Source organism: Caenorhabditis briggsae, assembly GCF_000004555.2.
Source record: "Caenorhabditis briggsae complete genome, chrIV, whole genome shotgun sequence".
In the NCBI taxonomy this organism is placed as follows: Eukaryota; Metazoa; Nematoda; class Chromadorea; order Rhabditida; family Rhabditidae; genus Caenorhabditis; species Caenorhabditis briggsae.
Window position 1 is genome coordinate 11,243,968 of NC_013487.2, and position 13,934 is coordinate 11,257,901.

At 40.0% G+C, this 13,934-nt stretch overlaps 5 protein-coding genes across 5 annotated transcripts; 2 read left to right on the top strand and 3 right to left on the bottom strand.

The window, feature by feature from the left end:
* Positions 1-1,504: 1,504 nt before the first annotated feature.
* On the bottom strand, positions 1,505-1,804 carry CBG01577 (the record flags this gene model as incomplete). The annotated part of the gene is made up of 1 exon (XM_002633993.2): positions 1,505-1,804. The coding sequence occupies one exon, from the start codon at positions 1,802-1,804 to the stop codon at positions 1,505-1,507; it is 300 nt and encodes a 99-aa protein (XP_002634039.2).
* A 1,538-nt stretch (positions 1,805-3,342) lies between these two features.
* Positions 3,343-4,054, top strand: CBG01576 (the record flags this gene model as incomplete). The annotated part of the gene is made up of 4 exons (XM_002633992.1): positions 3,343-3,494; positions 3,537-3,756; positions 3,800-3,933; positions 3,985-4,054. 4 exons carry the CDS (start codon positions 3,343-3,345, stop codon positions 4,052-4,054), a joined length of 576 nt encoding a protein of 191 aa, XP_002634038.1.
* A 277-nt stretch (positions 4,055-4,331) lies between these two features.
* On the top strand, positions 4,332-4,815 carry CBG01575 (the record flags this gene model as incomplete). Its single annotated transcript, XM_045235911.1, has 3 exons — positions 4,332-4,415; positions 4,657-4,729; positions 4,781-4,815. The coding sequence occupies 3 exons, from the start codon at positions 4,332-4,334 to the stop codon at positions 4,813-4,815; spliced, it is 192 nt and encodes a 63-aa protein (XP_045091942.1).
* Positions 4,816-5,285: 470 nt separating this feature from the next.
* Positions 5,286-7,685, bottom strand: Cbr-nhr-66 (the record flags this gene model as incomplete). Its single annotated transcript, XM_002633990.2, has 8 exons — positions 5,286-5,549; positions 5,595-5,868; positions 5,926-6,245; positions 6,294-6,631; positions 6,682-6,753; positions 7,251-7,401; positions 7,458-7,525; positions 7,583-7,685. 8 exons carry the CDS (start codon positions 7,683-7,685, stop codon positions 5,286-5,288), a joined length of 1,590 nt encoding a protein of 529 aa, XP_002634036.2.
* A 5,465-nt stretch (positions 7,686-13,150) lies between these two features.
* Positions 13,151-13,707, bottom strand: CBG26448 (the record flags this gene model as incomplete). Its single annotated transcript, XM_045235912.1, has 3 exons — positions 13,151-13,242; positions 13,363-13,555; positions 13,636-13,707. The coding sequence occupies 3 exons, from the start codon at positions 13,705-13,707 to the stop codon at positions 13,151-13,153; spliced, it is 357 nt and encodes a 118-aa protein (XP_045098038.1).
* Between the last annotated feature and the right edge of the window lie 227 nt (positions 13,708-13,934).

Here is a 13,934-nt window from a genome sequence, read left to right on the forward strand (position 1 = left end):
AAGAGATGGCGTGCTGGTCAAAGTATGAGGTGAGAATGGTTAGGTTTTTTGACATTTCTGTTACATTCATTTTCTACTTTGGAGTTGTCTTATTTCAACATTTTACACTTTTTGGGACGAAAAGGAAAATTAGGTTTTCAGGATAAACATGATAATTTTCAAGCATTAATCGGAAACGAAACATCCTTAATTTCATGATCTCGTCAGGAGTTAATTACCCGGACTAAAGTTTGTACTAGCATAAAATTTGAGTAGAGATTTGTATTGGACTCAAATTTAGAATGTGAAAACAATAATAATAAGTCATCAATAAACTGGCCAAGATTTGAATTATTTGATCAACTTTGAGCTGAGTTATCGCCTGTGAAAGTTGCTTCACCTCATGATAACCACAACAAGAAACATTCCGTTCATCTTTGGACAATAATAACAATACCTAGATTTGAGGAATCGCTTTGAAATTTTCAGTCGCTTTGAATGAAACGCAAAATTATGATTCTACCAGGTTTCGTGCTTCCAAGAAGCTTATGTCTTAAGATATACCCGTTTTTATCAGCCCGAGTGATTGTGCGCCACATTGCAGAGAAAATTGTCGAAATTTAAGTACTGTACATATACCGTAACCGACAGTAAATTTCCCATTTTGACAATTTCTGGATGATATGGTCGATTTGTGTATGGATCTCACAAGAAAAGTGTCGGATTTATTTGGTTTGTCCGAAAGGAATTCTACCGAAAATCAGGCCAAAATTTAACAAAAAATGTTAATTTTGCTTTGAATTCAATTATCTCTGTTCCTGTAGAAGACATCAAAAAGGGATCAACTAACAAAATATGTTTGATATCATGATAAGCATTTTGCCAGTTGGCCACTTTTTGATATCTTTCACAAGAACTGATATATATCGGCTCAAAGTTGATGGTTTGAATGGCTCGCTATTAGGGTGTGCACAGTAGGTCAACGTTTTTTTGGTTACAAATAAGAAATCTGGTTTAGACAAATGTGTATAAAATACAAAATAATAATAAAAAACAATTCGCCAGGATAAGCTTATCGAAAAATGTTGAACAAAAACTATTTTAGAAATTTAAAAATTCTAGAATCTTCCATTATTTTTCTGGAAGTCCCTAAAGATCCCACAAATGTTTAAAAAATAGTATCTCGGCTAGACATCTCGACCGTTTTTTTTGGATTTTAATCTCTTGAGAATTCGAAAATGTTCGAGATCATATCCATCACAGACATTATACATACGTCACTTCTACGGGATAGACGATGTCATTGCAAGGAATAGTTCAGAAAAACTCGTTGTCTTTTTTTGGGAACCTCGTGTTCCGGAAAAATTGGAAAGTTCAATGAAAGCTTTTCAGTTGCCAGAAGTGGACTAGTGACCATAATGTAATGCACAGTCAGATGAGAATAACCAAAACAAAAAAAAACAAGAACTACTAAATAAAATTTATTTGAAAACTAATAGAGATACGAGTAGACTGATGAGGCATTCTATTGAGCTGGAGCTGGAGCTGGATCGACGGCTGGTTGAGCAGCAGATGGAGCAGCACCAGCTGGGGCATCAGCAACTGGAGCAGCACCAGCTGGGGCATCAGCAACTGGAGCAGCACTTGCTGATCCTCTGCTGACTTCGTAGATCTCCAATCCGAGTTGTCCGGCTGCAGCAAGTACGTGGAAAAGAACAAAGAGCGAGAAGAAGGCGTGGCCAGAGACGCAAAGGAAGATGAAAACTCCGGCAAGTGCTGGTGTGAAGACCAGAGCAGCAGCCTTTCCGCGAACGTCTTGTTGCATATCAGCAGTGAGAGCTTTGCTCAACTCTTCACGTCCATCAATGTTGAGGGCAATGTTGTGCGCGGAGACGGCGACAGATATACCAAGGAACAAGAAATAAATGAGTTTGGCGAGGATGTTTGTCTTCGAGGGAGCCGAAGAGAACCATCAGGAGCTGAAATCAGAATTCTTGATTGACATCCAGTGAAGATCCAGAACATACCTCGAATGCTGAGCAAGTGACGACTGCAGCACGAGCCGCGAAGACGTACTTATTGAACTCATAAGGTGGGATTTGATCCATTGCTCGTGTTGGGCAGTCTGGTCGAATGAGTAGAACCGGGAAGATCTATCGAGAGATTAATGCTCTTTCTTCTCGACCCTCGCCTTTTATGCAGTTGGAAGTGGGTGACCGGGGCAGTGGCCCTTGTCTAGTTGCCTGGGTTACTGTATGACCAGAGCAGCGGGTGCTAGGATATGGCTTTTTGTAATGGTTTTTTTGCTGGTGGGAGGAAGAAATCAACTTTTTGATGAAATTGGCCAAATTAAAAGTCTGAATTCTGTAATTTATCCCTCAAATATTGTCAGTGAGTTCCAATTTTAATTGTGTCACTTTAAATGATTTTCATGACTTCAAAAACAATAATTAGTTTACAGAACTCTGATTTTCTTTCCGGAAAACAAAGATACAATAACCACTCAAAAAGAAGGCCTCCCTCTTGCACTTTGAGCTCAATTACCGTAAAACCTGTAGTTTAAGATCGCAGCACTGTCAAGTTTGAGTACTTTTATCTCGGCTCCCATAAGAGATATCAAAAATTTATCAACTGATAAAATTTTTGTGATATTATGATTAACAATTTATCAGTTCGCAACTTTTTGATATCTTTCTCAGGAAAAGAGATAATTAAGCTCCAAGTTTGGGTGGGCTTCTATTAGAGGAAATACGTTAAAAAGTGTTTCATTATTTCACAAACAGTAATTAGTTTAATTAGTTCCCAGAAACTTGATTTTGCTTTTGGGAACGAAGATATTTAACCATAAAAATTGCCGAATAGCAATGGTAATTGAGAGAAAAGGACAGAAAATTTAGGTTTCGGTGTTTTTCGTTACGAAGATCATTGGCCACGCCCACAATCTCTCCTCTTCCACATCCCCGATTTTTTGTACCAGAATAATATCCACATGCCGAAGGCTCAAATATTCAGTTCATGATAAATCGATCCTGATCTTAAATTCTATTCAACACAATGTGAAAAACTTGAGAACAACACAAAAACACAAAATCAACTACATGAAATGCAGGTCATGAGTGTTCCCATCCACGTGGTTTGCTGCAGAGACCTGTAGATGTTTTCACACACAACAATTATCACTATTTTGTGATTCTCCATCTCAATTTTCTTTTTTCTCTCTCCCTCTCTCTCTCTCTCTCTCTCTCGATTTATTTCCATCTGACCTTCTGTTGTTCCCGAAATCTCTGCCCCTCTTCCATCTCTTATGTCTACCCAAAAGATGCCGTTGTAAACACGTAGTAAGACAAAAACTTGAAGAATAAGATGAAGGGTCCTACATCTTTTCTTTTACCGTTGATTTCCTTCTTTTTTGGTGTCGCTTGTGATGGAGGAGACGAAAGTGATCAACATGGCACAATTTATATGTTCCAAGCCAAAAATATTGATGGTAAAACGGTCTCCATGGAAAAATACAGGTATCCCTTCTAAATGCTCTATAATTATAAGCTTTGTTTCAGAGATAAAGTGGTGCTATTCACAAACGTAGCGTCTTACTGCGGATATACAGATTCCAACTATAACGCATTCAAAGAACTAGACGGTTTGTATAGAGAGAAGGGATTCCGAGTTGCAGCTTTTCCTTGCAATCAGTTTGGAAAACAAGAGCCAGAAAGTGAATTGAAGATTTTGGATTTTGTAAAAAGCAGCTATACTTATACTCCTGATATGTATTCAAAGGTATTTATAACGAAAATTGCTGCAAATTCTTCCTAAATTTCAGATAGAAGTCAATGGTCCAAACACGCATCCGCTGTGGAAGTTCTTGAAGAACGAACGAGGGTCTTCACTAGCATCTGATATTCCTTGGAACTTTTCGAAGTTTCTAGTGGACAAAAATGGTCATGTGGTTGCACGGTAATTCATTGTTATTGAACAACAAAAAATTGATGATTGAACACTTTCCAGATATTCGCATTCTGTCAACCCTCTCGATTTAGAGGAGGAAATCACTCGGCTCTTGAATTCGAATTCATAAAGAATCACATTTGAACAACACAATTTAATACACTAATTTCTGTTTTCTTATCGATAAAAACTTTGTAAATACATTTTGTGACACAATCTTCACAACATTTCTTCAGTACGATGCTCCGAAATAACGGTGCGCGCGTTGTTTAGTGGAGCTAAATTCAGATTCTACTCTGAACACGTGTTGTTTGTCAGCTCATCTCCCGGTTGTTTTCTGATATTGTCACTTTTTTTCCAATTTCATTCGATTCCGGTGCTTCTAGAATCTCTGCCCTTTTTTCAGAATGGCTCCTAAACAGCGTATGGCCGTCGCCAACAAGCAGTTCAGCCAAAACGTCACTCAACGGGGAAACGTACCAAAAGGAAACGTAAGTTTGGGACAAACCCTGAACGAATATTAGATAGGTTCTTTTTCGGGTTAAAGACTTCGTAAAAAAATCATTTTTCAAGCAAATCGATTTTTCAGTAGAAAGCTTTCCTCTTTTTTTCCTATTTTGTCAATAACTACAATTTAGTGAGCTGGCAGTTTTAGAAACTCGCGATATAATTCCCCCAACACAGAAACTGAAAACCAGAGAAACTTTCAGCCGAAAAATGTGTATGTTTCAGAAAACCGCCGAATCAAAGCTTCCAACATCCCAGTGGCTCATTGGTCTCTTCATCTTCGTTGTTTGTGGTTCTGGTGAGTCACATTTATTTCTGATTTCTTTCTGCAAAATCTATTAACTTTCAGCCATCTTCGAAGTGATCCGCTACATCAAAGCCTAACTGAATGGTTCATTGCTTGTCCGCGCCCATCCATTCCGAATCGCCTTCATCTCTTCTTCATGTAAAATCTAATGAATGGCAAATAATTTATCATAAAAAATTGTATATTACAAATCGAAAAAGCACATATCAAAGTGACAGGTGAAGGTGTAAAAACGAAATGAGAAGAGAGGTTTTTAAATCACCCATAATTTAATAGAGATCTTCAGAAGTAAGATATGACGAGGTTATGGTAGTTCGAAGCAATAATTAATCGCGTCGTCACATGCAATATCCTGTACGATTTTGAGAACTTTTCGAGAAAAAAATATGTGTCAATGTCAACAATATTAAATAGGCACACAATAAACATCGTCGTAAAAGAACCATAGAAAAACCGGGAAGAGGTATAACGACTTGAAAGCGAGAATTGAAAATACATTACTAGGTACGGGGGTAACTTTAAAAACGGGAAGTTCTAACAATCACAGTTAGGGCGTAATTGGCTCATCACAGTTTCTTTCGAGTACAGGTGGGCTTTCATCATCATGATCGTATGGAAATGCAGAATCTACTCGTGCTGCTTCTGGAACAGAAACTGGCATCGGGCCCTGTTCAGCTTCTGCATCTCTCTTCCCATCCGGAGACACATTTACGCTCTCCACATCCAGCATTTGATTGAAACAAGCGTCAGCAGGGATCAAATCGAATACTCGCAGCATATGCATGTTTTCAGATGTTTTGATAGAGTGAATCTGTGAATATTTGTCATAGAATAGTATGAAAAACAAGACCATTACCTTAATAGCTGCAACAAGCATGAAAAGGTCAGCCATCCGAATTTCTGGGTCGTATTCAGAAGCCATTTCATCTTCGTAATACATGTAAACATCATGAATCAACTGATCACGAACACCTTTCAGAAATCTTCGTGTTGATTCCTGTATCCCATAAATCCCAGGATCCAGTAGAACCAGACCCAACAATACAGTAAGCTCGGTATCCGAGACATTCAAATTCTTCATTTTTTGTCCGATCGTATCCATTGCATGGGTGAACGACGGCAAGAAGAGACTATAAATTAAACTATCTGGCTTGCCGAAATCAAGTTCATTCAACAATAAAGCTTACTTTTTTGTTGTTTCACAGTCTAGATTGAGATCTTTCAAAGCCCCATTCGTGAAATACTTGGTAACGTCGGTGAAATCGATATACGTATTGTTCGGCATCACAAACCAGCGCTTCTCGAGACCACCGTGTCTCCAGGTTAAATAGGGTTCTTCCACAGATTGTCTCATGATTACAAAGTTTCGATAGATTTTCAATTTTTCGACAATTGGCAGCGGATCCAAATATCGATTACGATTCATAAAATCCGCGGCAAGTCGCGGTTCGATCTTCCACAAGTGAAACATACAGTTCGAGAAATCGGTCAACTCTGAGAGAGTCTGCTGAATGAACGAACAATTAGAAAATTTATGAAAAATTTAAATACTTACATTCTCTACTGCAGTCGGTTTCCTAAACCAATCGCCTAGACATCCTGCGTAAAACAATTGCCGCTGCTCGACGAGAAAATTCTGTCGACATATGAGTTCATGGAGTACAGATTTCTGTCCACACGATGGGTTGAAGCATGGTGATGGTGGCACCCGACTCGTGCTCGGAACACGTGGGATTCTTGAAGGGGGTGATCCACCGATCGGAAAACCTGCTGATGTACTTGGCTCACTGCTAGTTGATAATTTCGAAGGCGGCTCATATTCATTGTCTGGACTCAGTTCTCGTTTCACACCTGCCGAATACTTCCCGATCGCATCACGACGATGTTGTACAGCTGAAAAAACATGGTCATTAATCATGGGAATGGAAGTTCAAATAACTCACAGTTCTTGTCCATCCCCGAATTGATACACTTGCGAAATCGACACGCTCTGCACTTTTGGCCTGCTGATCCATCTGAAAATGTATGGATTACAAAAAAACCAGATTAATATTATACTGGTACAAAAAATCGGAAGGTCTCACAACGAGAACTACAGTAACCTAAGTTTATTTGTACTTTCAGAATTTATTTTTTCGATTTTTTCTGTTATTTTTGTCCAAAAAAATTCGATTTTTCGGTAGGGAAAATCGACTAAAAATCGAGAAAAAAAACTCAGAAATTATTTAAAGAAATCTTTAGGTTACGGTAGTTGTAGTTGTGGGGTCTTCGGCCACCGGCGTTTCTTTTCTACAGATCCGATTATTTTGTACCGGTACAATACTCTAGTTGCACCATTTATCAGAGATCAATATTGCAAATATGGAAATTGATAACAAATCACAAAATCGGGTAAATTTTGAAATTTATTTCCGGTGAGCAAAGAATAGAGCCTCCTCTTTTCTTTTGTTTGGCTACTTTTTGAATGGTTACCGAAATAGAGAAGTACAACTACTCGGAAAATAAAACATACCTTTGACAACCGTACAGTTGCCTCCTTTCGTACACGAATAATCCTTATTCAGAACGACTGTTCGCCGGAAGAACGCCGAACATGCGGCACATGCGTCCACTCCAAAATGAATGCCTGTGGAATCGGTACCACAAATGGCGCATGCTGGGACCTGAACCAAAATCTTTGGTAAAAATGAAATCCACTGTTAAAGAAAAAGAAACTCACCGCTCTTCGATCACTCATCGCTGGTGTGCCTGGCTGCGAATTCGAAGAGCTGCTCGGCTCGTTTTTGGCTGCAAATTGTAGACGGCGGGTATAGATAAGAAGTGCTCTTTTCTAGACAGACTTACCGATTTTGAACAGACCAGGCGGTGACTGTTTTTGGCTCATCTCCATCGCTGCGAAGACATCATTTGAGGCGGTCATGAAGTCTAGAAGAAGAGCCACATCCATTTCAGAATGAAGTGTTTAAAACACGGTGTCGTTTGTTTTTTCAAATCGACATAGACAGACAGTAATACTACCAAAAATTAGGCTTGTGATGATGACGATGCGGATGATGATGATGGTATAGTAGTATTGATGAGTGAAGTATAAGTCCAGAGACTAGGAGACCTAGATAGTGAGAGTGAAACAGGCGGGAAGAGAGATGGGAGCGGATCACCAGACGCAGTCAGTCAGGGAATTCTGTTATTTTGCTCCCAGACATACGGAATGGGCCGGGCCGCCAGCGGAGAAAGAGAGCAGCATTAAACAAACTGTGATCGGTTGAGCAAACAGTCGTAGGCGCGCGCCGTGGAGATGGAGACACTGTATCGAGAATCGGAGAGAATCGAGATGAATGAGAAATTAGATGGTAACAGTGAAGGTGACATCATGAACAAGAGAAAGAAACTAGAGTACAATGATAGCACAAGAAGAACCTATAGAAGGTGGGAGAAGGAACAGACAGATAGAGAGAAAGAGGAAAGTTTGTAGTGTAGGTGGGTGATCGATGTAATATTATCAATTGGAAACTATTATCATGGGATTTCTTCTCGCCTAGACTCTCTTAGAAGTGTAATTCTCCCCTCACCGACGAGCAAAAGAGTATCTGTTAGATAATATCACAACGAATCGTGTTCTTGGCCTAAATTCAAAGATCATATTTCTGTGTGTGAAATTTTGATCAAGACCACGAAGCCATTGTGTTCTGATCCAGCTTATAGAAAAAAAATTACTGGAAAAATAAAGATTTTTATTTTCTGGCACACTGTGTTCTTTGCTTTTAGAGCATTTGCTGTGATCATTGTGCAGGTGGTCAGACTGATCCAAATGATATTATTTTTGTATTAGAGGAGTTCTTGGTTCCAGAGTTTCTATTCTAGGGATTTGAAAAGTACAGTACTTCTCCACCTTTTCGAAAATTAGGATCAGAACAGGAGTATTACAGGAAGGACTACTTTTCTAATTTCTTATTATTATTATGCTTGTATGAAAAGAATCGGAGCTGTGGAAGTGAAACTTTGGTGGCCGCGGCCGAAGGTCCCTTAATGACAACTACCGTAACCTAGAAAAATGTTTACTTTCCGGATTTACTTTCTCGATTTTCACCGCATTTCGTCGAGTTTTCTATTATTATTCCTAGTGAAAAATTGACTAAAATCGCATGAAAATCGAGAAAAAAAAAATGGAAAATAAACATATTTTTAGGTTACTGTAGTTGTCATTTTGGAACTTTCGGCCACGGCCACCGTCGTTTCTTCCCTTTCTACAGCTCCGATTTTTTTCGTACTATTTAGGATAACATTTTTCTATTTTTTTTTGGACTTTTTCTCATCCTGCACTTTGAAGATTTTAGATTTCGATCAACATCATCACACAGTCACCCACCATTTCATCCGCATCATCGACACTCTTTTTTCACTATTAAAATTTTTTTGTGACTTTCGAAATTCTTCTTTTTGCAAACAAAGATCGAAAAACTCACGATGATTTGGGAAGTATGGTAGTTGATGCGGTTGTGGCAAAACATGATGCTGAAGAGTGTCCATTGAATATTTTCTGTCCTGCATTTGCTGCTGCTGTTGTTGTTGCCTCCTGTTCTGTTGGTCTACTGTCGTGCCATGACCTGATGGCATGAAAGGGACAGTCGTCGGCGAAATCGTCTGTGGTTTTTGTTGTGATGTTGATGAAACTGATGATGGAAGAGAGACGGATGCTGTGTCTGCGATTGTGGTCGTCGGTGGAGGTGGGGGCTCGGAGCACGAGGACGATGACGGGTTCGTCGGTGAGCCCACCGCTCTGCAAGAAAATACGGTATAAGGCTGAGAAAAGATGAGCGTTGTTAGAGATCTCAAAGGATCTGAGAAACGCGATGGATGCGTGAATTTTGGGATTCTTAAGGCAAAGAGGATGATACAGTATTGTCGGACAGGCTACAAACTATAAAAATTCATTAAATTGAAAAAAATTGTTTCCAATTAACGCTTAGCCTAGGGTTTAGTTAGAAATATGCAACAAGCATGCGTCGAGAGAAAAGACAATGGTCACATTTGGCTGAGATCCTGAAAACTGGTTCGTCGTTTCTTTTGCCCGTCCTATTCTCTTCTAAAATCGAAAATGTCGGGATATAGGAAAAGAAAACTACGCAAGGACACCTAATCAAGGACTTGGATCTTCTAGGAGGCTTCGGTACGATTCCATTTTACAAGAAAGCATTGGGAGAGAGAATAGGAAATCGAAAATCAGAAGAGCAATCGCCCAATGGGGTAAAGGAAAGAGGAATAAACTTAAGACAGCAGCCGAAACAGGAGATTCTGAGCCGGAAGAAAAGAGGAAAATGGTCGGGGTGACTTCGAGTGGGGTAGGAAAAAGGGTCCAATGCAAATTGTTTGAAATTCGATGCGAGAGCCTTTTTTCAAAGAAGGCGATGATGATGATGAGAAAGCATACGTGAAGAGAGGGAGATAGAGACCCAGGCGCATGCAGCATCACACGTACCCGTTGTAGACGTCGTTTTGGTGGTGGTGGCGACACACACGAGCCTCGTGTGTTTCTCTTTTTTCTGGGTCTCTTTTTCTGTTTAGAGAAGAAGAAGTGGTCAAAAGGACTTATGCTAAAAAGTTCCCCAATTGGATGAAGTAGAAGGCGGAAAAGGAAATTTAAAGGAAAAAATCTTCTGCTTCCTAGCAACATTTTTGCGAGGAGCATTCCTTTTTTGCGCTCGCATCGTCACTTTTGATTCTATCTCTATCGCGAGGAGGTCGAAGCGAGGACAATGACTTTGAAGAAGAAGAAGAAGAAGAAGAAGAAGTGATTCAAATGCAAATCGGCGAGAAAGAAATGAAAAGGCCGGGCTTTTGAACAGGTCTCGCTCGGGTTCTTTTTATAGTGGAGGTGTTATGATGTGTGTTATGCTCCAAATTATAGGGACCGCATGGAGGTGCCTGGTAGAGGTTGGAGGACCTCTCAAAGTGCCAAGAACTTTGTAACACGAATGATGTTTTGTGTTTTCTCTAGTTCCAGGACACAATTATCCATATTTGTGCGTAGAGAACCAAAACATAATCGGTAGTTTTGGAAAGGAATGCCATCATTAAAATAACTATTGAAGTAATACTATAATAAGGATCCCCGTAGGGTATTGGCGGTCACTGAATCGAAATCCCACACCACCTTCTAAGCCTACATTATGTGACCTAAAAAGATGAGGAAACTGGTATCATCACGTGGGGAAGAAGAAGGAGTTGATTTAGATTTCAAATCGATAGAATTCGAACGCGAAAAAGCGAGAGAAAAGCGAAAAAGAAAAGACACCGAAAAGGGCGAAAATTGTTTCTTTCTCAGTCACTACACACTCTTCCACTTTTCGGCCGATCTGTCCGTGGCGACAAGGTGGAAAACGAGGGATTGACAAACATTCGGACGCCGCAGCGACGAGAAGAGTCCGTGAATACTTATTAGTTTCGTAGGAGGTCAAAATGGGAAAGAAGACAATGAAGATGATCTTTGTACTCAAGTGCTGGTGGGAGGAAAGGAAAAGTTTGTGTGCATATATTCCCAATTCTCATCAACTAGTGTTTCTCTGTATAGTTTAAACACAGTAACAGATAAGAAGATTCATCGTCATCGTTTTTTCTCTGGAAATACGCAAGGTAAGCACAAGAACTGAACTTTTTGATCGAATGATAAGAAATCAGAGGGAATTAGAATCTCTGCCGAAATAGTGTTTGTAGAACTTTGAAGGCCTAATTCGAACACTAGTAAAACATGGATGATTTCATGGAAGGAACAGAGATGAACGCATTTAAACAGGCATCATCGAAACAACTTTAGTGGCCAGGCGGCGCCGACTGTCAATTATAATGAAACCTCCGATTGGCATGGAGCCAGAAATCATGTATCAACAGGGAAAAAGATAAGCTGATATGAGTCTAGTCTATGGACATTGGCCAACTTCTCTTTGTGAACAAAGAAACACAGCTTCTATAATAATAATAGTTTTTGCGGTGTTTACTGGTTCAGAAAAGAAAAATAATGTGAAATTCTTGGGTAAACCACAACTCCAGCAATCAAGGTCACTAGTGATAAAACGTTATCATTTACCTCCTTGTTGCAGAAACTCAAAACCGCAACACTGGGGTTATAAACCGGAAACTTTCCGGTGCTGATATGCTGACGCACTGTGTTGGCTTGTACACAAAACTGTTTTTACAAGCACGTGGCACTAGGTGCTTCAAGTGTTGCGAGTGTGTGCGGAAGAACTGAGGAGGAGAAGGACGAGCGGGACAACGAAGAAAGAAAAAAATGATACTATGAACCTTTGAACTTTGTGTGAGGGACTCATTGAAGCGAAGGTTCACATGAAGTCTAGGAATTAGAAAGTAGCAGAAAAGAGGAAAGAAGTTTTGAAAAGAAAATAGCGGCAGTAAAACTAGACTTTACTAGTGGTGGAAGAGGGCACCTGCAAATACTCGGAACAAAATGAAAGAGGGAAGCTTCTTGAGGAAATAATAAACCATTTTCCGGGGCGGAGGACACCGCCCTTCTACTTATTTTCCCTCATTATCCTCCGGTTTATTTTGATGAGGAGAGCATCTGTCATCACCTCGAGGGAGATTCTTTAGTTGTTCCGTTGGTCGAAAGGAAAGCCCGAAAAAGCAGTGATGTTTAAGCATGAAGGACTTCAACCGTTCATTTCGCTAATCTAAATATCGGCGTAATCTAAATATCATAACTGTGGAGTACTGTAGTATTCCCTTGAAACGAATACCACACTGTTTTTTTAAAATATGTAAATCTTGTTCCATTCCCGATTCTTCATAAACTGCAATCTTTAAAAATCGAAAGTGCTATTTTCTTCATGAAAAGCCTGGGAGAGCCAAAACGCACTTTGCACCTTTCCGTCTCTCTCACACATTCCTTCTTTTTTCTCTACTACTACTACTCATGTGTCATGCAACATACGGATCTTTGTTTCAATGCTCTCTTTTGCGCATTTCCTCTAACTCGACATAGACACGAAGAAGCAGAAGAAGTCGTATTATATATCTGAAGCCAAGGCAACACACTCATAACGAAATACATTAACAAAGGAGCCTGCATTTTCATTCTTTGATTTTCAGACGTTTAGCTTCTTTAGTTTGTATTATGAACTCATATAGAAAAACACTAGCTTAATTCCAAGAAGCACAGAACCTGGTTACTCAGCCGTAGGCGAACTAAAGAAGGAGCACGTATCCACTTGATTAATTTTGAGACACTACACAGAACCTGGTTACTCAGAGCTCATTTTGATTGCTAGGGCAGAAATCAGAGGTGGAAAAGTGCAGACGTTGTCAGAAATCAAAGCACATGTCTGGACCCTGATGTAGCCCGGATTCCAAGAAAGAATGTACGAGACGAAGAGAATTATACAGAGGAGGATTAATAAAGACTTACGGCAGAAGATTGATATTATCCAGTCTGCTTAATTGGAGCAACAGTTCGGCTGGAATCGATGTGAGGGAGCCGAGCGAGGTGAGGCCTCCTGGAAACGGAGACATTTTTGTTAATTTTGTCGGATTCTTGTTGTTTACACAATCGTCTTGGCGGTTATTTTTATTTGCACCCCCAAAATCTTTGACAATAACAATCTACCGTAACCCACCGATTTGAGGAGTCATGTTTGCGGCAGTAGCCGCAATGGCGGTTATTGCGGTCGGCGACTTTCCGGAGGCCAACGAACCAACGATCGGGTTCAAATTCTGGATATCGCGAGGAACGACGGACGACGACGTTGATGTCGGTTGTGTTGAGAAAATTTCTCGTGCGAAATTAATGAGATCAACTTGGGATTTTATCTGCAAAAATTCAATTTGGGAATTCAAATCAGAATTCGGAAAAGTTATGAGAAAAAAGAAGCCAAAGGTAAATATTAAACCTGCGGAATTCCAATTGGCCACACCGACGCAGCTGATGTTGTCGTCGCTGTGGGTTCGTATACTGGCGGCATTCCATAGAAGATGTCTAAAAAATCAAAATATGTGCTAGATTAAAACACTGGTTTCAAGTAACTGAGAAACGAAAAAAGCAGTATACAAATCGAGTTCTCAAGAAGACACGGCGCAAGGGGCGGAGCAAATGTCCCCACTATTGGGGTCTTTGTAATGCGATTTGGTTGGCTTCTGGGCGGCTGGGGTGCCCGGATAAATGGTCACAACTTATGCGGAAATGGGCGGT